A 23,999-nucleotide genomic window follows, 5' to 3' on the forward strand; every position below is an offset into this window, starting at 1 on the left:
CGATTGGCGAGCGGAGTTTGCACTAATGCAGTAGAATGAGTCCACTTACCCGGCCCAACAGATGAAATTAATCAAGTGCACCTAATGTCATTCCATAAGAAGAAAAATATAAACGCAACATGTAAAGTGTTGGTTCCATGTTTCATGAGCTGAAATAAAATATCCCAGAAATGTTCCATACACAAAAAGCATATTTCGCTCAAATGTTGTTTATATTCCTGTTAGTGATCTCAGAAAATGGTCTCCCAATTGGCACAACGTCAAAGGCAGTGCATATCAGTGCTAGATGTGTCACTACAGACCCTGGTTCGATTCAGGGCTGTATCACAACTGAATGGGTGTCCCATAGGGCGGTGCACAATTGGCCCAGCGGGGGTAGGCAATCATTGTAAAAAAGAATGTTCTTAATTGACTTGCCTAGTTAAATAAAGTTGAAATAAAAAGTGAGTGTTTCTCATTTGCCAAGATAATCCATCCAACTGACAAGTATGGCATATCAAGAAGTTGATTAAACAGCACAATCATTACACAGGTGAACCTTGAGCTGGGTGCAATAAAAGCCCACTCTTAAACGTGCAGCTTTGTTACACTGAATCCCAAGTGGGTAAACCTATCCACCAATGGCTGCGCCCCTGCCCATTCATGTGAAATCCATAGATTAGGGCCTAATGAATGTATTTCAATTGACTGATTTACTTATATGAACTTTAACTCAGTAAAATCATTTAAATTGTTCCATGATGCGCTTATATTTTTGTTCCGTAATAGTGGTCCATATATTAGGTAACCAACTGAACTGAAATAATAAACTGATTATGCAGGTTTTTACACTGAACAGTAAAATAGACACATTTATCAAGGATGTTTTATTTGTCTAAAATGACATAAATTCCATTCCTCTGGGACAGCACACATTCCCTTTCTTCAGCAGCCATTTTCCTGATTGCCTGGTCTGAGTGACACTAGGACACTGACCATAATACCTTTGTTATTGCACACAATGATATGGACAGGGGTCATTAAACAGCAAAAACGTATGGAGACGGGCAAAACATTATAAGCCATATCATAGACAGAATATATTCAGAATGCAGCCTCACAGTTCCTTATGAAACAAAAGCTGTGCAGTGAATATGCTAATAATACATTTTTACATTGATGGAAAACAGGCAGATGTCATAACACAGCAAAGCACAGACAATCAAACATTTATAAAGACTTGTTGATATGTATACTGAACAAAAATATAAACAGAACATTTAAAGTGTTGGTCCCATGTTTCATGACCTGAAATAAAAGATCCTCGAAATGTTTCATATGCACAAAAAGCTTATTTCTGTCAAATTTGTGCATAAATCTGTTTACATCCCTGTCAGTGAGCATTTCTCCTTTGCCAAGATAATCCATCCACCTGACAGGTGTAGCATATCAGGAAGCAGATGAAACCTTGTGCTGGGACATTAAAAGGCCACTCTAAAATGTGCAGTTTTGTCCCACAATACAATGCCACAGATGTCTCAAGTTTTAAAAGAGCGCAATTGGCATGATTACTGCAGGAATGTCAACCAGAGCTGTTGCCAGAGAATTTAATGTTAATTTCTCTACCATAATAGTATTTGGTAATAAGTCTAACTGGCCTGACAACCACAGATCACATGTAAACACGCCAGCCCAGGACCTCCACACCTGGCTTCTTCACCTGTGGGTTCATCTGAGAAGAGCCACCAGGACAGCTGATGAAATTGAGGATTATTTATGTCTGTAATAAAGCCCTTTTGCAGGGAAAAACGAATTCTGATTGGGTAGGCCTCCCAAGTGAGTGGGCCTGGCTTCCAAGTGATTTCCTTATATGAACTGTAACTCAGTAAAATTGTTGAAATTGTTGCATTATATTTTTGTTCAGAATACATACTTGCTCATTTTAATCTTCACAATGGGCTATTTTTATAACACATTCCATTGGACAACAAAAAAACATTTCAAAGCATTATTGGAATACTAAACTTAAGGAAATGCAACATTCAATAATTCAAGATAAAGATAATTGTAGGGGGAAAATGTTTGGAATACTCAAGACCATTTAGTTCAGTAAACATTTCAACAACATAAGTGACTGCCTGTACTCCTGCACACTTATACTACTTTCTTCTAACCTGAATTGTAGTTATTCAGTAGGTTCCAAATTATTTAAAATGATGTCATACTGTTTGTAATGGCGTAGCAATGGGATGTTTTGCTTGTCCCGTCCCTTGTATATATAGTTTCTTTCTTCGTATATATTTTCTACATTTGCACACAATGTACATATTTTATTTTCCTTTGTGTTATTGACTGTTTGTTTATATGTAACTCTGTGTTGTTTGTGTCGCACTGCTATGCTTTATCTTGGTCAGGTCGCAGTTGTAAATGAGAACTTGTTCTCAACTGGCCTACCTGGTTAAATAAAAGGTGAAATTAATAAAATCAAACCTGGAAATATTTAGTCCACATGTAAAACAAGTAATCTATAAACAATTCCAGAATAATCATTAAAAATGCCCCTAAGAAAATGTATGAATTATATTTGACCTAGTTTACTGTAATATACAGTATTCCCTCCTTTGCATTGGAAGTGCCAGCCACTGCTTAAGCAGATAGTTGTCATTTTTCCTCAGTGCCAACTAAACATACAGTGTATTCGGAAAGTATTCAGACCCCTTCCCTTTCTCCACATTTTGTTACGTTACAGCCTTATTCTAAAATGTATTTAAAAAAAAAAAAATTATTCCTCATCAATCCACACACAATACCCCATAATAACAAAGGGGAAACCGTTTTTAGAAATGTTTGCAAATGTATTATTAGATATAAAGTGTAATTTTAAAAAATGGATTTACATAAGTACTCAACCTTTGCTGAGACTCGAAATTGAGCTCAGGTGCATCCTATTTCCATTGATCATCCTTGAGCTGTTTCTACAACTTGCTTGGAGTCCACCTGTGGTAAATTCAATTGATTGGACATGATTTGGACAGGCACACACACACCGGTCTATATCAGGTCCCACAGTTGACAGTGCATGTCAAAGCAAAAACCTCACTCTGACAACGCTCCTGAGTTTCTCTCTGGAGATGGGAGTACCTTCCAGTAGGACAACCATCTCTGCAGCACTCCACCAATCAGGCCTTTATGGTAGAGTTGCCAGACAGAAGCCACTCATCAATAAAAGTCACATGACAGCCCGCTTGGAGTTTGCCTAAAAGACTCTCAGACCATGAGAAACTAGATTCTCTGGTCGGATAAAACCAAGATTGAACTCTTTGGCCTGAATGCAAAGCGTCACATCTGGAGGAAACCTGGCACCATCCCTACGGTGAAGCATGGTGGTGGCAGCATCATGCTGTGGGGATGTTTTTCAGCGGCAGGGACTGGGAGACTTGTCAGGATTTAGGGAATGATGAACGGAGCAAAGTACAGAGAGATCCTTGATGAAAACCTGCTCCAGAGCGCGAAGAATCTTAGACTGGGGCAAAGGTTCACCTTCCAACAGGACAACGACCCTAAGCACACAGCCAAGACAACGCAGGAGTGGCTTCGGGACAGGTCTCTGAATGTCCTTGAGTGGCCCAGCCAGAGCCTGGACTAGAACCCGATCGAACATCTCTGGAGACCTGAAAATAGCTGTGCAGCGACGCTCCCCATCCAACCTGACAGAGCTTGAGAGGATCTAAAGAGAAGAATGGGAGAAGCTCCCCAAATACAGATGTGCCAAGCTTGTAGCATCATACCCAAGAAGACTCAAGGCTGTAATCGCTGCCAAAGGTGCTTCAACAAAGTACTGAGTAAAGGGTCTGAATACTTACGTAAATGTAATTTCAGTTAATTTTTTTGCTAAAATAAAAACATTTTGCTTTGTTATTATGTTGTATTGTGTGTTGATTAATGGGGGGGGGGCAATTTAATAAATTTTAGAATAAGGCTGTAACAAAATGTGGAAAAAGTCAAGGGGTCTGAATACTTTCCGAATGCACTATAAATATAAACATGCAAATACTAATACTACAGAGTTGACCTGAGCTTGACCTAAAAATCAGTGCATAAGTAGTCTAATGAGCAGGGAAAAATCAAAGTGGAAAATGAACACTAGTAAAATCTCTTATTTGGATCAGATATAATCTTACAAGAGACAGATGCCCTATGCTTGCATTCTTGGCAGTGTAGGGTGAGGCGTGGAAACACCACACTGCAACAATGTTCAATATGTCATCATACTTTTTTGTTTTTGCTAAAATACTGTGTGTTTTCTGGGTTGCATTAGTCTGTTTAGGGGAGGAAGAAATTGATCCTCTGTGGTATGGATTTGCAGCCTTGGGCAGAGAACAGCCTCTCCTCCTTGGGTACATATAGCATGGCCTTTGCCACTTCGTCCAGCGTTCCCTCGTCTGGCTCCAGACCCCGCGCTGCATAGGCATCACGGGCACAGAGCTTGACATGACGGTACTCCAGAGGTAGGAAGGGCACAAAGAAGTCAATAAGATGGCCTGACATCAGCTCACTCTGTGCAAAGCCTCCTGGAAAGCAGACAAATAGGTAAATCCACAATTGAACATGTTGCACTTAAATGTTACGGAATTCAAAATATTAAGCCGTTTCTAATCTGTCTGTTTGAAAACGGAGCTTGTGTGTTCACAGTGTAGTGTAGCATCTTCAATCTTGCCTGTGAAAACATACAGTATATGCTGAAATTTGTGTGAGTGATTGTAAAGCCACTGCTGTAAAGCCACTACCTTGAGATTCCATAGCTTCAGCACGAAGCCGGTGTTCCAAGTCCTCCATCCCAATGTCCTCTCTGTTCTGCCCTGAGTGCCAAAAGTCCAAGGCCACATCGTTGATGGTTGTCCCACCAATATTACTAAAGGAAATATTACAAAACATCTTAGTGATAGGAAAATCTCAGAGACATTTAGCCATGACCTGGACAGTTAAGTTTCCTTACATGAGTTAGTGGAAAAGTCCTTGCAAGAATTGGTAAGGTATGTATGGCTAACCTGAGGAATAAGAAGACAGCTCTCCTGTAGCTGACCCCATCCACATTGTCATAATGGTCCATATAGGGCTTGATGGCATCTATAAGGCCCGGATGCAGTTTCTCAGCCTCATCAAAGATGAAAAGTGTTTGTGGGCAACGAAGCACCATGTCCCGGATAGCTTCTCTGAGCTGGCCCTGGAAAAAGAGCTCTATGGTGAGCACAAAAATATCTCCTCTCTCTCCCATATTTGGTGTGCAATATATTCAAGATATTAAAATGCACATGTATTCCTCTACATGTTATTATAATTTGCTGAATTTCGACTTATATTTTTAAACTCCTACTCTGGTCTAGATCAAGTTGTGTCATCGAATCAATTGTGGCATTATCATTTTCAAATAGTGACAGTGATATTGACAACATAAAGTAGTTCTGTTCTGCACATGTTCCTGGCAGAGAGGAGTCAAGTCTGTGCCAGCTAGGCTCACCTTGTACGTGTCCACCAGTCTGGCATGGGGGAAGTGGAATGGGGCAATGAAAAGACGCACACACTCGCTCTTCACTCCATCCCGGTACATGTTGTCAGCTACAATCCGGGCCACAAAGTTCTTGCCGGTGCCAGACCAGCCATGAAAGGAGAGGGTCAATGGCTTATTGGATTCAGGGTTACTGACGAAGCCCTGCACAGCCTTCAAAACCACTGATTGGGCAAGGTGCTGCCCGTGAAGCTTTAGCTGTAGATCACTAGCCAAACCTGGTGGAAATAACATCAAATCCAGAGATAATGAGGACTACACAAAAATGACATGCTGGTGGAATATACATGAATGATAATATCTGCTCAATATGACTTCATACCTGTAATATTATTTGTTATCCGACAATCCCCTGATTCACAGCACTGTCCCAGGCTGCAATACCACTGTGACAGCAAACTGATGTAGTCCTGAGGAAATCCTGCCCACAGGTCCCTCGTAGGTACTGAAAAGAGCACACAAATGTAATTCAGTGAATACAGTTATACACATAGCTGTTGCAATAAATTTAACAACACTATCATTTCTGCTCAATACAAGTTGTGCAAGGAAAAAGCTGGCTCATAAATCACTGGTTCATAAATAAATAAGCTTTTTCCTCTGCATTTTCTAATCATTGTTGCTCACCGTCTCTACATTGTAATAGAAATAGACCTATGTAAAAACGAATTTATACCACGCGAAAATGTGGACAGTGATAACTACAAGCTCCAGTGCAGGTGTTTCTGATCCTAACTACACCCCAGACTGTCGAGAGAACTGTCTCCCAATGTTAATATTTCTAATGAAAAGAAAAAAAAAACACCTTTCAGGGAAATAAAAAATACCTCACCTTGCAGAGTCGTATCATCTTGATTAGGTTGACACTCCCCTTCCCATATATTACAATAAATATAATTGAAATAATACGTAGATGCATTTGAAATAGTGTCAAATTGAAAGAAATCTGCATTTGCAGACACAGCCCAAAGGAAGGGCAACAGTTGGTAGAGGAACATCAGTGATATTCGTATATTTGCGGTTATCAGAAAGCGGCGATCTTTGATTCTACCTCTCCACCGGCCTACGATGCAAGCAGGCAGTCCTGAAAAATGTATTCATGGTAAAACACAGGAAACGCTCTCCAGATTGCGACGTCATATCCTTACAAATTGTGAGTCACGAAGATTCACCCTGATAAGCCATGCACGCTCCAGTCAGTCCAAAACAATTGTACAATGCAAAGACAGTACAGTAATGCATGTTTATATATATTGTACAAGTATCATCATGTGTTAATATATACTATGCATGTTCACAGCCCTCCCATACATTTGATAACTCAACCGTCCCGTTAAATTGAGGGATGGGGCTGTAAAAATATAAACACTCAAATTCATAGACTGAGCCATGCAAGGATGGATCATCCATGGTAAAAATTATAGTGTTAACCTTTGAGGCAATTATTTACATGTACAAACGACTAAACCAAGGATATTGAGTTTCTGATTGGGTTGAAGCTCATGGGGTATACTGAACCAAAAATATGAACGCAACAATTTCAAAGATTTTACTGAGTTAATATTAGGAACGTAAATTGAAATAAATGCATTATGTTCTGATCTATTGATTTCACATGACTGGGAAAACACATGCACCTGTTGGTCAGATTCACATGTAACAGATGTGAAACCGCTAGCTAGTCAGCAATCGGTGACGTCACTTGCTCTGAGACCTTGAAGTAGTGGTTCCCCTTGCTCTGCAAGGGCCGCAGCTTTTGTGGAGCGATGGGTAACGATGCTTCGTGGGTGATTGTTGTTGATGTGTGCCTGGTTCGGGCGAGGGGTCCCTGGTTCGGGCGAGGGGACGGTCTAAAGTAATACTGTTACACACACATATAGATAAAAATAGATAAGGCATCGAACTTGTCACGGTATCTGTTCAATCAAATTGCCATCGATCAAATGCAATTGCGTTCATAGCTTATGCCTGCCCATACCACCAAAGTGGGGCACTTTAAATTATCTGCAAACCGCTGGCCCACATGTCGTCTGCGGTGGTGAGACCAATTGGGTCTCGAGAACGACTTTGGAAGCAGTTTGTGTAAGAGAAATTAACATTACATTTATCTGGCAACAGCTCAGTGGGCATTCCTGCAGTCAGCATGCCAATTGCACTCTCCCTCAATTTAAGACAGTGACATTGTGCTGTGACAAAACTACACATTTTAGAGTGGCCTTTTGTCCCAATTTTTCTGCATAATTTTTGGACAGAAAGTTTCTGATTTTTGCAATGTTGCGTAGATGGAAAAAAGCTGTCCTTGAAACAGTCTTGATATGTTCGTCAAAAGAGATAAAGGTCCAGAGTAACGCCGACTGTACAAACATTAAGATTAATGGCTGGGAGTCCCAGATAAGAGGTTAAAACACAACTGATGTTGTAGATTCCCAGAAACTGCTAAGGCCTCTTCTGCTCCTTGAAAGGGTAGAAGCTACTCTTGCAAGGCTCCAGAGAAGAATCTGTCATATTTTCATAAAATGGAAAACAAACCAGGGGGCGTGGCTCTGTTGCATCCCGCAATGTGTGAGATGTTTGGTGTGGCATTCTTTTATGTTTAAACACACAAAACTAAGTTTTGTACACTTACTTTACAAACAATCTGCCAACGATGGATTTACAGTGGTGGGGTGTTGGACTGATCTTGTTGATTGTGTACATACAGTGATCATTAAAATGCAAATCAATTTAACATTTTTGACATGCGCTTTTCTGGATTTTTTTGTTGTTCTTCTCTCTCACTGTTCAAATACACCTACCATTCAATTAAACGGATCATTTCTTTGTCAGTGGGCAAACGTACAAAATCAGCAGGGGATCAAATACTTTCCCCCCTCACTGTACCCGCTACAAAGGGACGAAATTATGAAAATGCTGCTGGCAGCGGAATCCAATACAGTAGGGAGTTGGTACTATAATGCAATTTAAACACAAACGCGATGGATATCCCAATGGCCCATCTAATCCCCAATTGTCTGCGAGTGGATTACAAACCCAAATGCTGGGGAATCAGACAGATTTTAAAAATTGAAGAACCAACTCCCCTTACCTACCACCTTGCTGATCAATGCCCAGTCACTGAGGGGGAAAGCTGGTCAAGCTGGTCAAGCTGTCAAATTTCACACTAGGAAAAATAGACTTGATCTGTGCTACGGGACAATAGCAAATGCATTCTCTGCCACCACCAGACCTCCCCTGGGGACATTAGACCACAATGTTGTCTACCTCAGGCCAACCTACTATCGGCTCCAGGAGAGGGAGAAACCCACAGTTAAAACTGTCCAGATCTTTAAGGACAACAGTATCACTCTTCTCCAGGGGTGTTTTGACTGTACTGTGTGGGAGGTATTTGAGGACAGCAGCTCTGATCTTGATGAACTCAGATGTTGTTTCAGACTATGTAAATGTCTGTGTTGAGTCTGTTGTGCCTACTAAAACCTATAAAATCTTCCCTAACAATAATCCTTGGGTATCAAAAAAAATCTAAAATCACTACTTAATAGGAAGGCAGTTTATGCTGAGGGTGTTGTACATCTTTTAAAGCCTGTCTAACGTGAGATCAAAAGACAGCTACTGGTGGACAAGGAGGCATACAAGCAAAGGGTGGAGAGGAGCCTCTCCTCAGGAAACTCAAGGGTGGCCTGGCAAGGGATTACATCCATAGCTAGTGCCCCCCATATAGGCAGGGGAAAAACCAGTGCTGACCTTGGGAGACATGAGGGCCAGAACATGGCAACTGAACTGAATGTTTTCTCAAGATTTGAAATCAGACAACTTTGTGTCGGAAGTAAAACAAATAGAAGCATCATTACAAATGTTTGTTGTTAAACAGGCTGATGTTTTGAAGTAGTTCAGGGGGTGTAACGCACACAAGCCCAGGCCCAGACAAAAGTGGACATGTGTTAAAGCACTGTGCTGAACAATTGGCTGTTTTTTTACAGACATTTTCCAATTCTCACTCGACCAGCAACACGTGCCAGTATTGTGGAAAACCTCAATAATTATACCATTCCTAAAGCATATAATCCCTCTGTGCTGAATGACTACTGCCCTGTAGCCTTGACATCCTTCGTAATGAAATGCCTTGAGAAAAGTCATCTTCTCAGCACCACCCAGAAGCTCCTTGAACCGTTTCAGTTTTCCCATCAGCCCAGCAGAGGAGTTGATGATGCCATTCTTACTCTCAACATGGTCTAGATATCTACAGGGTGCATGTCAGGGTTTTGTTTGTTGACTTTTCTTCTGCCTTCAACACAATCCAGCCTTACATTCTGGCACAGAGACTCATTCGGGACTTCTCCTTAAATTGGGGGCTGGTTTTGTGGCTGTTGGACTTCCTGAGCCAGCGGTCACAACGGGTCAAAATAGGTCCCCACTTATCGGACATACGCACCACCAACACAGACTCTCCTCAGGGATGTGTTCTGTCCCCAGTCCTGTACACTAATAGTTGTACTAGTTCCCATCCTGACACACCTCATTAAGTTCGCTGTTGACACTGCCTTGATTAGCCTGTTGCATGATGACGAGGAACACCATGGCCCTGTCCTACATGACTTTGTAGAGTGGCGTGACAAATCACACTTGGTTCTCAATACCAACAAGACCAAAGTAATGTGCATAGACTTCAGGAAGTGTACAACACCTACCTCTGCAACATCTATCAGAGATTGTAGAGAAATACAAATACCTGGGTGTCCTCTTGGACAATAAGCTTCAGTGGAGTAAATGTACAGACCAGATCTACAAAAAGTCAACAGAGACTGTACTTTCTCAAAACACTTTTAATGTTGACTGTACTATACTCTGTCAGTATAGTACTGACTATCCTACCCCTGCCGATCCTCGACTTCGGCGATGTCATTTACAAAATAGCCTCCAACACTACTCAGCAAATTGGATGCAGTCTATTGCAGTGCCGTCCGTTTTGTCACCAAAGCCCCATATACTACCCACCACTGTGACCTTTATGCTCTCGTTGGCTGGCCCTCGCTTCATATTCATCGCCAAACCCACTAGCTCAAGGTCTTCTATAAGTCTTTGCTAGGTAAAGCCCCGCCTTATCTCAGCTCACTGGTCACCATAGCAACACCCACCCGTAGCATGCGCTCCAGCAGGTATATTTCACTGGTCATCCCCAAAACCAACACCCACAAGGCTCACAAAATCATTTTAGACCCAAGCTACCCCATGTACCCAGAATTTGAAATACTCCCCTCTGGGCACAGGTATAGGACACCCCTCAGCAGGAAAAACAGAACTAGACAATAATTTGTGCCAGGTGTGATATACCTCCTAAATAGCTCAGGCTAATGTTCCTATCGACTCAGTAGGGCCAGCAGGTTAGTCTCTTTTTATTGGTATGTAACTCTTATGAAAGTTGCATTGTCAATTTGTTTTGTATTTAAACATGTACATGACACTGCAACAAAATGCCCCCATGGGGACAATACAGTCAGTAAAGTAAAGCCTGTCATTCCAAAAGAATTTGAATTCATAAAATGTGAGATTAAACCTTAAACACTTTTGCAATTACTCAGGTGGAAGAGATGGCTGAGAAACATCAGGCGTAGGGACATCCGTCTGCAGAAGTCCTTTGAGGACGTGAAGAAAGGGGGTTGTTCTGTGTGAGAGGAGCACTTTGAAGAGTTTTATTCTGATTAAGGGACAGCTACTAACTTTGTCAATAAAAATACATTTCAGTAAATCCTTTTCTGGTAAAAATGTCTCTTTCAACAAGGTTCACAGAAGACGCTGTCCTCCGAGACAGTACCTACCAGAATAAATTGCATGAATCCACCCCCTCAATCTGCAACAGATGCACAGCGTTGTAGAAATAGAAGTGAGCCAACTACAAAATACGTAGCGATTAAAGATGCATCATTATTGTTTTATATTAATACAACAGGTTTAAAGTCTTGAATGTTCTATTTTTGAAGGAGAGGACAGGGAAGCAGATGTAGGAGTTTTAGGTGAGACAGACCGAGAGAACAAGAGAGTGAAGGAGAGCGAAGGAGAGCGTAGACCCAGCTCCAGCAGAGGAAGCAGCAGATGCTGAATTTAGTTCAGGTGGTCTGCAGGAGGTGGTCTGTTAGGTGACAGAGGTGGCAGGAGGCATCCTCACAAGCATACAGGAGGCGGCTCAGGTGACAGAAGAAGGCGTCCTTATGAGCATACAGGAAGCTCAGGTGTCAAAGCAAGCAGCGTGTAACACAGATGCCATGCAGGAGGAGGCCATCATCCAATTGAAGGAAGTCTATAGTATAATAATAATAATAATAATAATAATAATACACCCACAGTGATTAATTGTTCACACATTGAAACAAAAATAACAAAACAGATGTTTCGTTTTTAAGAGAATACGGCTCCTGGAAAATAAGCTGTCAAAATCCGCAAGACTAAAAGCCATCAAAACCAAGTATACCGTCGTCTTATAGACTGGAATAACACATGTTGACTTCTAATAGACAGCATTAGGATTGGTTATACAATTAGGGTGATTTCATCATGCATTTATCCTCTTTATAAATTTGTAGAACAAAACAGGATCCAATGTTGGAGGCCATGGAGTCGCTACCTCCACATCTAAAAGGACTTCTTCAAACTACAGTGCAGTGTGCAGAGAAATAAGAAAGGGCGGAGGTTCTCTGTGATTGACGTCATTGACAGCTTAACCATCAAGTGAGATGTTGCCAATCAGGCAATGGTTGTTATGGTTAGGAGTGTCACTTCGAAATGGAAACAGGTAATTATGTGACTGAGCTGTCAGACAATACATGACTACAGTTTAACATTCCTAAAATTCCACTCTCAAGACACTTCATTTACTTACCCCTGCCTTGTTGACATCTCCCACGCAGGCATTTGGCTATTTCCTGGCTAAATCGGCAACGCCAGCCCAAGAGACTGCTGATATTGTGGCTGAGGCAATAAAGAGACTAAAAATCATAGGACTGACTAAGTAACAATGTCTATACACAATAGTCCAGTTTCATCCCTCCTATATATTTGGAATTTACAGTAATTACTTTAAATGCGACAGGTCATCAATGTTGTGTGTGACCAGTCACCCTGTAATATGAAGTCTATGAAACTCCTTGGGGCAAGTCTAAATGCTGAGGAACACACCGATGGTGCACACTGCATCACAGTTGAAGACCACAAACTCCCCATCATCTTTGATGTTCAAAACTTGTTAAAATCAGTGTGGAACAACTTCAAGCGTCATGGGATAAAGGTAGATTCAAAGATTATTAAATGGAAAATATAAAATATAATTATTTAACAATAAAAAGAGGGGGGGGGGGGGCTCAGAACACTTTGGCCGGCTGTTAGTGCCACCCATGGGCCAAATTCAACCCTGCATTGTCCCGTCACTCAATATAATGGCAATGTCAGCCTGGTAATGGGTCTGTTCAACACGATTGTCAAGTAATTTCGGTTCTAGCGTTAAGTAAAACGCAGTACATTAATTAATGCGAAGGCTATTAGTCTGCTCATCGAGTAAACAAATGTCCTGTGATCTGATGTGCGGTATTGAGTGATTAGCTAAACTAGCTACTATTTATGGCACGTGCATAATCTTTATTGCTCAATTTGTATTTTAACCAGGGAAGTCAATCTTTTTTTAAATTTACAATGACGGCCTACTCCGGTCAATCCCTAACGCTGGGCCAATTGTGCGCCGCTCTATGGACTCCCAATAATGGCCAGTTGAGATACAGCCTGGAACCGATCATTGGTGTGTAGTGACGCCTCTAGCAACGATGCAGTTACAGTGCCTTAAACAGCCACTAGGGAGCCCAAACACATTGCAGCAAGCTAACCGCCATTTTGCGGGAAAATCTGCAGTATGTAAATGAGCTAGCTACTCACGCCCATGTAAATTGTAATGGGTTAGATACGGTTACCCCAGTTGTATTTTACTAAGGCTGCAAGTTAACCACCCTCTCTTGTGGGATTCTGTATTTTACATGAACTATTACCATATGATTAAATATTATCCGAAATTGGCTGTGTGAAGTATCTGCATTTGTGCATCATGAGATTAAACTGCTTGCCTGTGTGTGTAACATGGTGTGACCGGCGTGTTGCAAAACTGTAGCTAACAGCCCAGCAGATGTTTTGTCCTTGTGTTTGTACGTAACATTGAGCACATGGTGACTTGCTGTATCTTACAAAGTTGTGGTTAAGCAGGCATAGGGAGGAGTGGTCATTGAGGTTTAACTGAGATGGAAAAATACTGAACACCACAATAGCCGAAACTGGGCAACTGTTATAACTAGGCTGCGATACCAGAACAGTAGGAATCTACACGACGGAGACTCGCCTGCGATTAGGCTGAGCAAATTTAAACCACGCCCAGCCTCTGAAAGGCCAAATGACGGGTTGGAACATGTCCACAGTGTAACTGTTTACATACGTTCTGTTCTGCGTGGTATTAGTGAGCCCGTATACACGACCGTTGCATTTGCCATGTATTACATACGTTTTTTTTTTTTAGTCTGTGACTAATTATATTTATCCTGATACCAAATTCACGCAACTCCAACACGTCAGTCAATGGACTCTTGGACGTGTTAAGCCATCGGTAGCGCGGATGCTTATGTTTCAGTCAATCGCATGTCTTCAATTTACGCCCACTGTATGCTAGCAAATCAGCTGTAGCTAGTCAAGTTACAGCTAGTTGCCAAGACGCCACCCCTAACACATTACTTGGAAGACGTTTGCGCATTGGCACAACTTTCATTCGTTTTTACTTAGTCTTTAAGTACAAAGTGCTTTCATTTAAGTTTACGTTAGCTACATGAAATTTTTGAATGTATTTTTTCAAATCTGAAGTTTGATCTGGAATCAAATGACTTTATTTGAGTGGTTTATTAAACTCACTAAGCCAGCTAATAAAAAAAGTCTTAAATTAACACATTAAGGTCAAGACACGGATAAGTGCACACACTTTATTGATGGTGGAAATCAGTAACCGCCCAGGATAAATGTAGTCTGAAATCATGGATGTCTCCCACTGCATCTCTTGATAGCATCATCATTTCTGGAAGAATGGCAGAGAACTAAGCAAAATGCATTCACAAACACACCCAGTAACACCATTTAACAACCTCAGATATAAATGGAACGGTATGGTATAATCAGAAAAATCATTTGGCAGAATCTCTTCATCATAGGTTGAGAATAACAGGCAACTGCACATGTCTTAATCTTACCTCATTCTTAACTACACTGGCAGTTGTAAATTCACTGGCCACCTAGAGAGAGATTAAGTTAATTGAGACAAAATTACAATCATGGGCAATGCAATAAAGTTCCAGGTTCCTCAGTTTTGGTAATGTCCACATAACAATTCAGGTCAGACATTTGTAAGCATCACCGAAACCAGTTAAGTGGATTACCCAAATCTATGTATACCAACCTGACAGGGACAGCTCTACATCCAATCCTTTATGCCCAGTATCCACTGCCCCTGCAAAGAAGTGAAAAATTATCACAATGACAAACTCAAAATGCAATGGGAAAGGGCATCAAATGTTGAACTGAGTGTAACAATGTACTGAACCAGAGACATGTCAAAGTCATCCTTTAGTTGTAAAAGCAAAAAAGCACATGTGTAACTCACTTCAGTCCGCCTTCTTGCAACACCAAATCCTGTCTCTGCATCTACCGGGTCTGAATAGAGATCAGAGTTTTACCAAACTGCTCAAGGTTTCCAAACCAAGAAAATCAAAGAACCTCAATCTAATCAGAGTGTGTAACAATATTGTCCTCAAAGAGATCAGAGACCTGATTCAATGTCATCCTTTCAGATTGCACTGCTGTTACTCTTCATTTTATTTGGACACTTTGTAGCTTACCCTAAATTAACAGCCAAACTAGACTTGAGACTCCAGGATCCCATCACAGCATGGTCAGAAACTTGAGTTCTGCAAAGATATACTGTCAGGGTTGTATAGGCAAAAAAATGATACATGTGCTTTGAAATCAAGGATACATCAGATAGGAGCGAAAGACAATGCTGAGTATTCATCATAGAGTATCAGCTGAACTATGCTGTCATCATTGTATCAAGTATTAAGCCTTAATTAAACAAAACAACCTACCTTTGTCAAAGTTTCAGTCACATGACTAATTTCCATTGGCTTCTGAAAAAGGAAAGGTCACATGAACTTCATGCAGTGAGTTGAACCTACTAAAACAGATAGGAGCGACCAGCAACGCTGCTTATTCTTCATGGTGCATCTGCTGACATACGCATTCATTGTATCACATGGGTAGCCTAGTGGTTCGAGCATTGGACTAGTAACCCAAAGGTTGCAACGAGCTGACAATGTACAAATCTAGCGTTCTGCCCCTGAAGAGGCAGTTAGCCCACTGTTCCTAGGCAGTCATTGATAATAAGCATTTGTTCTTAAACGACTTGCCCAGTTAAAAAGGTAAAATACCATTGCTCCTGTTGGAGTGCAAAATGTAGTAGCTTACCACGGCAACAGTTTCAGATATTGGCATTCCCAGAGTACACCATCTGCAGTTAAGAAATAAAGCCATAATTTATATCTCAGGAGACCGGACTGGCTTCTTTGAAAGCAGCTGCACTGCATCAGTAAAAACATTTCTTTCATTATTTTTCAGAGAGATTCCCAATGTTATATTTTTAAACAATCATCATTTACAGTACAAGGCACTGCAACTCCTATGAAATACATGAAACATACCCAATGCCACAACTTGTCTGCAGCTGTAAAGGAATAAATGTAAAATTATACTTCAAAATATCTTCACAGGTAAAGCAAACAACGTGCTGTGCCTCAGAACATGCAATTGGTGGTTGCAGATTCATCATCCAGACAGATCAAGAGTAGCAAATGGAATCATCAGTGGCACAGGGCTCAAATTCTTCGATTTGACAAGTGGATGTAGGGTAATACAAATAGCCATGCATACCTCATTTTGAATCTTCCAACTTGTGCTTTGCTTCTCAGCAATACCTGCGAAACACGATCAGATCTGCAAAAACTGTCCTTTGATAAGACAGTAAATTGAATAACTAGGACAGTGCAGTAATAGTGACACTAGGTAATTAAGTATGATCCAAATCAGAATGGTTGGCGTTTCCTCAATGCAACTCAGATGTCCCTACCAACACTTATTTCATCATGTAAGAAAGGGAGGCCCAGCTTGCCGGGGTACTCGTTGACTGCGTTGTAGTTAATGGTCGGCTCCCGATATTAAACATTTAAAAGTGAGTTAACTCGATCCTCGAGTACCCGCCAACAGAGTACTTTAGGACTGGAGTAAGGTAGCCCTGTCATATAAGATAGTTGTGCTCGAGTGAAGGGAGACAACTTGTTCACCACACGTGGTGGAGTTAAGCCTACTAGCTAAAGCTAGCGAGCGCAACACGAACTAGCAAAGTTATGTCGCAAGATTATGACAAATTTACTAGACATAACTAAACTATGACGGTAAATACAAATTGATACATGACTGAAAGCATCTGCATTAAATACATAACCTTGGAGTAGAAACTACAAGACAAACATCGTACCTTTCTTCAGGATCGGAGAGGAGAAGGAGACCGATGAAAGGGTGGAGGCTGAATTTATATGGAATGTATTCGCATTGGTTTATGGGAAAAGTCAGTATCTTCTTCTGTGATTGGCCAAACACGATTTTGGGGGGAAGCCCCTCGCGGCGGCACACGGAACGGTTAGCTGGGGGCGGGTCGAACCCACCCACCACACTTTTTCATTTGCGCGCAGGCTTTCCAAACAGTCAATGCGGTGTTCGTAAACCCACGGCTAGGGGACCAAGTGGGTCTACTCTAGGGTTTCCGGGTTGATAGTGTTGATGTGAGCCATGACCAACCGTTCAAAGCACTTCATGACTACCAACGTTATTTAGGCAGGTTATCTTCGTATTTTTGGCCTACATTTATGTGTTCATCTACGAAGCCTTTTTGGGTAAACTCCCTCTTTACCTCTGTAGTCTGGTCTCCTTCACCAGCAACAGTTACCATACCCGGTCTGCTAGGTCCTGTGCACCAGATGCATGGAATAGTCTGCAATCCTTGATTCATCTAGATATGTTAGTGCCACTGAATGAATTTACATTTTTGATGGGAGACTCTGTTACTAAGGAGTGTAAAATGCTTTTTTAGGCTGGATCATGTTGTTGTATTGTATTGTTCTATGTTTTAATTCCGTAATGTATTTGATTGTTGCTGCCCTCTTGGCCAGGTCTCCCTTGAAAAATAGACTGGGCTCAATGGGCTTCTCCTAGTTAAATAACGGTTATTGGGGCGTCCCTACCCCCACTGACGTTGACGTTTAAAATGGTAAAGGTACATGTTGTTTAAGGGTTATGGTTAGGGTAGGGACGTCCCAATGATTCCGGATAGCACTAACAGGCACAACTTCGATATAAAGTGTTTTTTTTCTCAACATTTCCGGGATGTCACGTGTCCTTAAATCAGTACACTCGTAACAACCTAAGCATTACAAAACATATATTCGATTAAATAAACCTCACGATGCAAATAAGCCATTACTTTGTTGACCAAATCAGACACAGTATTGACCTCCACACAAAAACTACTCGCTTGGGTGAGCTGGAAAAAACGCCACCTGTTGGAAAAGACTGATTTTGGGGCGAGTTATCGCTCTTTCTTCGCCTCTTCCTCTGTCTTGTGTCGAGCGTGGTGGAATGCACCTCAACCAATGAAAACGTGTGATCTGTTTTAGCACAAGAGCTCGTCAGCTTGTAGTCCTAAAACACGGAAACGAGTTACCCGTGTTTCGTTCAGCTATTGGAAAAATGAATGCGGAAATAATGTTTTGGAATAACAAAGAACATAAGGTCTTAGGTGAACACAGGCTTATTAGATCTTATACGTTTTGTTCTATGATATAATAGCAGTCAGTTAACTTGAACTTTATGAATTATGAAGAATTTACGTGCATTTAAAAAAATTACATGAATTATTCAAATTTTACAAAAATTGACGTTAACTAATGAAAATGATCTTACAGGACAAAACGTATAAGATCTCCTAAACCTGTGTTTACCGCAGACCTTATTTTCGGCGTTTATCCAAAAACGAACCATGGCGGAGTTAGTGCCTACAAAAAGACGCGTTACTATTTATCTCTATTCTCATTGGCTACTGGGTCGCACCAATGAGGTATGGGTTGCACAAAAATGGGTTGCAGTAAAAATGTGGTAAATTAAAGCAGAACCAGAAAACACTTGAGAAGTTTAGCCAACATTTATTTTCTGACCAAAAATACAATCTCTGTTGCATTTTAGTATGATCAAGACCAAACCACGTCCACAAATTGCGATGGATACAAGCAAAGAATATTTAATATGCTCTATAAATAATGTGCTCTATAAAGTGGCTATGACACACCTGCATTTTTTTCCACACCTGGGTGCATTTCAATGGTACAGTGGATTCTTCTCCTTATTTCCTCCACCTGCACTGATGTGAAAGCAAAAAGGACAGGTGAAAGCAAAAAGGATTCACTATATTTCTTACAGCGGTTCATTTTTTTCAATTAGTGAAGATGGAGGCGAGAGAAAAAGCCACTTTTGAGATTCACCTTTGGTATGCGCTACATTTTGAGCTCATTGTAGACTAATTCGTGTTCACATTGGCAGTTTGAAATGACTCAAATCCTATTTATTTGCATTTCTGTTTCAAATCGGGTCTTTTTCCTGCAGTCTGAACAGCCAAAAAGCAACAGGATATTTCAAGCCACATTTCAAACCACCTTCGTAGGTGGTTTGAAGTCAGATATAAATCTGATTCCTGTGACGTGTCCGAATGGTCAAATCTGATTTATTTGCCTGCAAGTGGTTTTTGGACTATTATTTGGCATATCTTGTTGCTTGCTAGCTACTCTGTTGACAGTTTGACAATAACATGTGGTAGCTAACTAGCTTAATTGTTTACAAACAAATCAGTGAATGTGCTATAAAGCTAAACAGCTACCAAGCTAGCTAGTCGACTGTTGTGGCTAGACAAAAATTAAGTTGGATCTTCTTATCCATTGAGGCTTTAAAAAAAGTGTTCTTACACTATGATTTTGAACATTCAAGGCAACTGGGAAATATCCATGGCAGGTATTGTTGTCACCTCAGCTTGCTACATAACATCTGAGTGATAGGAAGCACGAGCACCACCAATCAGCCTACACCACAGTGCAAACACCCATCCTTACTATGACAACTAGCGTAGCCATGTCAGCAAATGACTGCTGTCTGAACACACCAATCCAATTTGGTCACTTGTAACTTGCTGTTTGGACAGTCAGTATTAGAAAACAAAACTGATTTGAGCATTAAGGCCTGCAGTGTGAACAAGGCTTTAGTCACAGAACAGCTAATTTCATATCACTTATAATCTGAATAGATACTCAAATACTTTGAGTATAATTTACTTTCTATCATATCAGATATGCCATTTGAGTTTCATTACTATAATGTATACTTATGTACTTGTACTGCTTCAGCCACAAGCTTTTTCAATGAAGGATGTCAAACACCACAGCGGTAAACTCATGGAGATTTAATATTATGCATCAATAAACATGAAAATCTAATACAATCAATGGTTATGATTCAAAGGAAATAAAAAATACATTTTGTTCCGATTGCTCTTTTGAAGCGATACTGAAATGTATGCAAGGCCTTGATTCAATATTAATTTACAAAGACATAACATGAAAAGAAAAATGGCTTGAGTTTGTAACCTCTAAATTCTATTATATTAGAAGATACTGTATTTATCTACTTTAGAGATAAGGATGATACTCCACCTTTACATTTCAGTTAAGTGAACTTGTTGAGTTTTTCACCACAGGCAATCATTGCGTGCGTGTATTCAGCAGGAATGTGTTCTATCGCTACAAATGGTTTTGGTCACAATTCCTTTCCAATAACCAAAATGTCAATTCATGTACTGTATTACCTGGCCTTGCTTACTGATAAAAAGCCTTCTGAGGGGAAAAGGAATAGTCTTTAGCTCACAATATTTCACATAATGGGTTCGCTGAAGAATATCCACAGTCATATGATTCATATGCTCAAGTGAAAGATCGAGATTTTCTTTTAGGTACTTATCCAAACATCTGCTTATTTAGTTTTAAATGATGTGGCACTGAATGGGGAATGAACCTTTCGATTAAAGGCAGAAACAAGACAATTATTCTCTCATATGTAACACCACCACTGGACATAATCTAACCTGGTATTAAAGTTTGTACCCTCAACCAAATTTAGCACTCAATAAAACCGCTCATTAAAGCGCCTTAGCATGTTACCCAATCACCTGAAAAACAAATCAAAAGACATACATTTGTTCATAAATGCCACAAGGGAAAATAATAAACATGTTGACAAGTCCTCTTCCTCGACTCCACCTTTGTCTATCTTGCAAATGCAGACTTCTTGGGTGCCTCTTCTGGTCATCTTGAGCAGATAAACATACACTAATCCAGGGGTGTCAAACATCTGGCCCGCGTGGGAGTCCAATCCGGCCCGGATTAGACTTTAAAATGACTAAAATAAAATCTAAACCGTGTTGAAATGATAATGGACCTACATTCACAGTTTCTTGACTGTGTCCAGCTCGCTAATAAATCACCAAAATTAAAGCCAGACAGTCAGGGAGCATCAGAAATTAAAATTTAAAAAATGACGGTGAGGAAATAACACATTTTCAATGCGGCCCTCTGGACCTCGTTGAAGACATAATGCGACCCCCGGGGCAAAATGAGTTTGACACCACTGCACTAGATGGAGTTAGTACATGGGGAGAGAATGTCAACGAACTTGAGAGGGCACGAATGTAGAAAGGAAAAGGAATGATTCCTGATGTATTGCCATAGAGTTCATATCCTAAAATATTTACTACTGCCAGAAAGAAAGAGAAATACAATTTAAAAAAAAGAGAATATATATATACATTCATCATAAGTATCTATATATAAACAGCTGTAGCTAGTTGTTGGCAAGCCAAGTTATCCCCCTTGTGATTCCACCATAAGGCTGTCTAACTCCTGGAAGTACACCATTCATTCCTCAGTCACCAGCTTCCCTGAGATACAGAACGCTGTTTTTCAAGGTTTGTTCGATCAAAACACCCGCCCCCTCGAGGAAAATAACAGACCCTGGAGGGATCCTCCTGCAAGATTGTGAGGACTTGTTTGTGTAGCCGAAGGGCATTGGTACTGTTTTTGTCATGCTTTTTTTAGTCTTTCAGGGGATGGAGGTGGAGGATGTGGGGTTGGCAAAACAACGGTTATTATTTTTTACATTGTAGATGTTTCTTCTTAATTTCATTAAATTTTAACTTTGAAAATGCAAAGCTGTGATCATGTTCAATCATCAGTCATTCCAAGGCTTGGATAAGAAGTGGTTTGCAAAAGAGTTCTTATTAAGACTCCAAGATCTGCATCTTTGGCCTCAGTGCCTCTGTGATCCAGTTCTTTTCAGTAGAGGCTCATCGTAGACCCAGCACTCCCCATCCTCATGGAACAACTACAGGGAGGAAGCATGGAGACAATCAGAAGGGAACCACAATAGTGCTTATAAAAATCCAAAAGTCACAGCGCCTTCAGAAAGTACTCACACCCCTTGACTTCTCCACCATTTGTTGTGTTACAGCCTGAATTTAAAATTGATTTAATTGTGATTTTTCTTTTTCCATCACTGGCCTACACACAACACCGCATAATGTCAAAGTGGAATGATGTTTTTCCAAATTAATTACAAATGAATAGCTGAAATGTCTTGAGTCAATACGTATTCAACCCCTTTGTTATGGCAACCCTAAATAAGTTCAGGAGTAAAAATGTGAGTTGCATGGGCTCACTGTGTGTGCAATAACAATTTTTAAATGACTTCCTCCTCTCTGTACCCCACACATACAGATAATTGTAAGGTCCCTCAGTCAAGCAGTGAATTTCAAACACAGATTCAACCATAAAGAACCAGGGAGGTTTTCAATGCCACGCAAAGAAGGGCACCTACCCATTGGTAGATTGTTTTTTTTACCTGACATTAAATATACCTTTGAGCATGGTGAAGTTATTAATTACACTTTGGATGGTGTATCAATACACCCAGGCACTACAAAGATACAGGCGTCCTCCCTAACTTAGTTGCCATAGAGGAAGAAAACCGCTCAGGGATTTCAGCAGGAGGCCAATGGTGACTTTAAAATAGTTAGAGATTAATGGCTGTGATTGGAGAAAACTGAGGATGGATCAACAACACCTTCTTTGGCCGCCTTTCCTTCCAGTTCTCTGCTGCCAGTGACAAGAACGAATGGCAAAAATCGCTGAAGCTGGAGACTTCAATTTCCCTCACTAATTTTAAACATCAGCTATCTGAGCAGCCAACTGATCGCTGCAGACGTACATAGTCCATCTGTAAATAGCCCACCCAATCTACCTACCTCATCCCCCATATTGTTTTTATTTACTTTGCTGCTCTTTTGCACACCAGTATCACTACTTACACACCATCATCTGCTCATCTATCACTCCATTGTTAACCTGCTAAATTGAAAATTACTTTGCTACTATGGCCTATTTATTGCCTTACCTCATCATGCCATTTGCACACACTGTATATAGACTTTCTTTTTTTTCTGTTGTGTTATTGACTGATTGTTTATTCCATGTGTAACTCTGTTGTTGTTTCTGTCGCACTCCTTTGCTTTATCTTGGCCAGGTTGCAGTTGTAAATGAGAACTTGTTCTCAACTAGCTTACCTGGTTAAATAAAAAGGTGAAAAAAAAGTGTAGTTACTCCACAATACTAACCTAATTGACAGAGTGAAAAAATGAAGCCTGTACAGAATTAAAAAACTATTCCAAAACATGCATCCTGTTTGCAACAACGCATTAAGATAATCCTATAAAAAAATGTGGCAAAGCATTAAACTTTTGTGTTATGTTTGGGGCAAATCCAATACAACACATTAGTACCACTCTACATATTTTCAAGCATAGTGGCTGCATTATGTTATGGGTATACTTGTAATCTTTAAGGACTGTGGAGCTTTTCAGGGTAAAAAAGAAATGGAACGGAGCTACGCAGAATCCTAGAGGAAAACCTGGTTCAGTCTGCTTTCCACCAGACACAGGGAGATAATTTCACCTTTCAGCAAGACAATTACCTAAAACACAAGTCCAAATCTACACTGGAGTTGCTTACCAAGAGGACAGGGAATGTTCCTGAGTGATCAAGTTACAGTTTTGACTTAAATCTGCTTGAAAATCTATTGCAAGACATGAAAATGGTTGTATAGCAATGATCAACAACCAATTTGACAGAGCTTGAAGTATTTTTAAAGGAGTAAATGGGCAAATGTTTCACAATCCAGGTGCGGAAGC

General features: G+C 40.5%; 2 protein-coding genes, 1 long non-coding RNA gene and 4 other non-coding genes across 10 annotated transcripts in view; all 7 read right to left on the reverse strand.

Moving 5' to 3' along the window:
* Positions 1-851: 851 nt before the first annotated feature.
* Positions 852-6,668, reverse strand: LOC139406620 (torsin-1A-like). Its single transcript, XM_071149414.1, has 6 exons — positions 6,378-6,668; positions 5,868-5,990; positions 5,498-5,763; positions 5,028-5,203; positions 4,767-4,891; positions 852-4,550 (listed from the first exon to the last, which is right to left on the reverse strand). The coding sequence occupies exons 1-6, from the start codon at positions 6,541-6,543 to the stop codon at positions 4,303-4,305; spliced, it is 1,104 nt and encodes a 367-aa protein (XP_071005515.1). The 5' UTR covers positions 6,544-6,668; the 3' UTR covers positions 852-4,302.
* Positions 6,669-14,526: 7,858 nt separating this feature from the next.
* Positions 14,527-17,170, reverse strand: LOC139407630 (uncharacterized). Its single transcript, XR_011634111.1, has 9 exons — positions 16,538-17,170; positions 16,309-16,331; positions 16,076-16,118; positions 15,697-15,738; positions 15,451-15,519; positions 15,216-15,265; positions 15,012-15,062; positions 14,806-14,847; positions 14,527-14,633 (listed from the first exon to the last, which is right to left on the reverse strand). It is a non-coding gene; the product is annotated as an uncharacterized lncRNA (long non-coding RNA).
* On the reverse strand, positions 14,698-14,769 carry LOC139408163 (small nucleolar RNA SNORD47). The gene has a single exon (XR_011634218.1). It is a non-coding gene; the product is annotated as a small nucleolar RNA SNORD47 (small nucleolar RNA).
* On the reverse strand, positions 15,581-15,664 carry LOC139408165 (small nucleolar RNA snR60/Z15/Z230/Z193/J17). Its single transcript, XR_011634220.1, has one exon. It is a non-coding gene; the product is annotated as a small nucleolar RNA snR60/Z15/Z230/Z193/J17 (small nucleolar RNA).
* On the reverse strand, positions 16,187-16,270 carry LOC139408146 (small nucleolar RNA SNORD79). The gene has a single exon (XR_011634202.1). It is a non-coding gene; the product is annotated as a small nucleolar RNA SNORD79 (small nucleolar RNA).
* Positions 16,683-16,759, reverse strand: LOC139408164 (small nucleolar RNA SNORD74). Its single transcript, XR_011634219.1, has one exon. It is a non-coding gene; the product is annotated as a small nucleolar RNA SNORD74 (small nucleolar RNA).
* Positions 17,171-18,845: 1,675 nt separating the features above from the next.
* Positions 18,846-23,999, reverse strand: part of LOC139406621 (oxysterol-binding protein-related protein 9-like) — a 35,427-nt gene continuing 30,273 nt past the window's right edge. For all 4 annotated transcript variants that reach the window (XM_071149416.1, XM_071149415.1, XM_071149417.1 and 1 more), the window contains one exon: positions 18,846-22,138. In XM_071149416.1, the coding sequence (XP_071005517.1) occupies positions 22,064-22,138 (75 nt within the window). In that variant the 3' untranslated portion in view covers positions 18,846-22,063. The remainder of the gene's footprint in view (positions 22,139-23,999) is intronic.

Source organism: Oncorhynchus clarkii, chromosome 4 (assembly GCF_045791955.1).
Source record: "Oncorhynchus clarkii lewisi isolate Uvic-CL-2024 chromosome 4, UVic_Ocla_1.0, whole genome shotgun sequence".
NCBI lineage: Eukaryota > Metazoa > Chordata > Actinopteri > Salmoniformes > Salmonidae > Oncorhynchus > Oncorhynchus clarkii.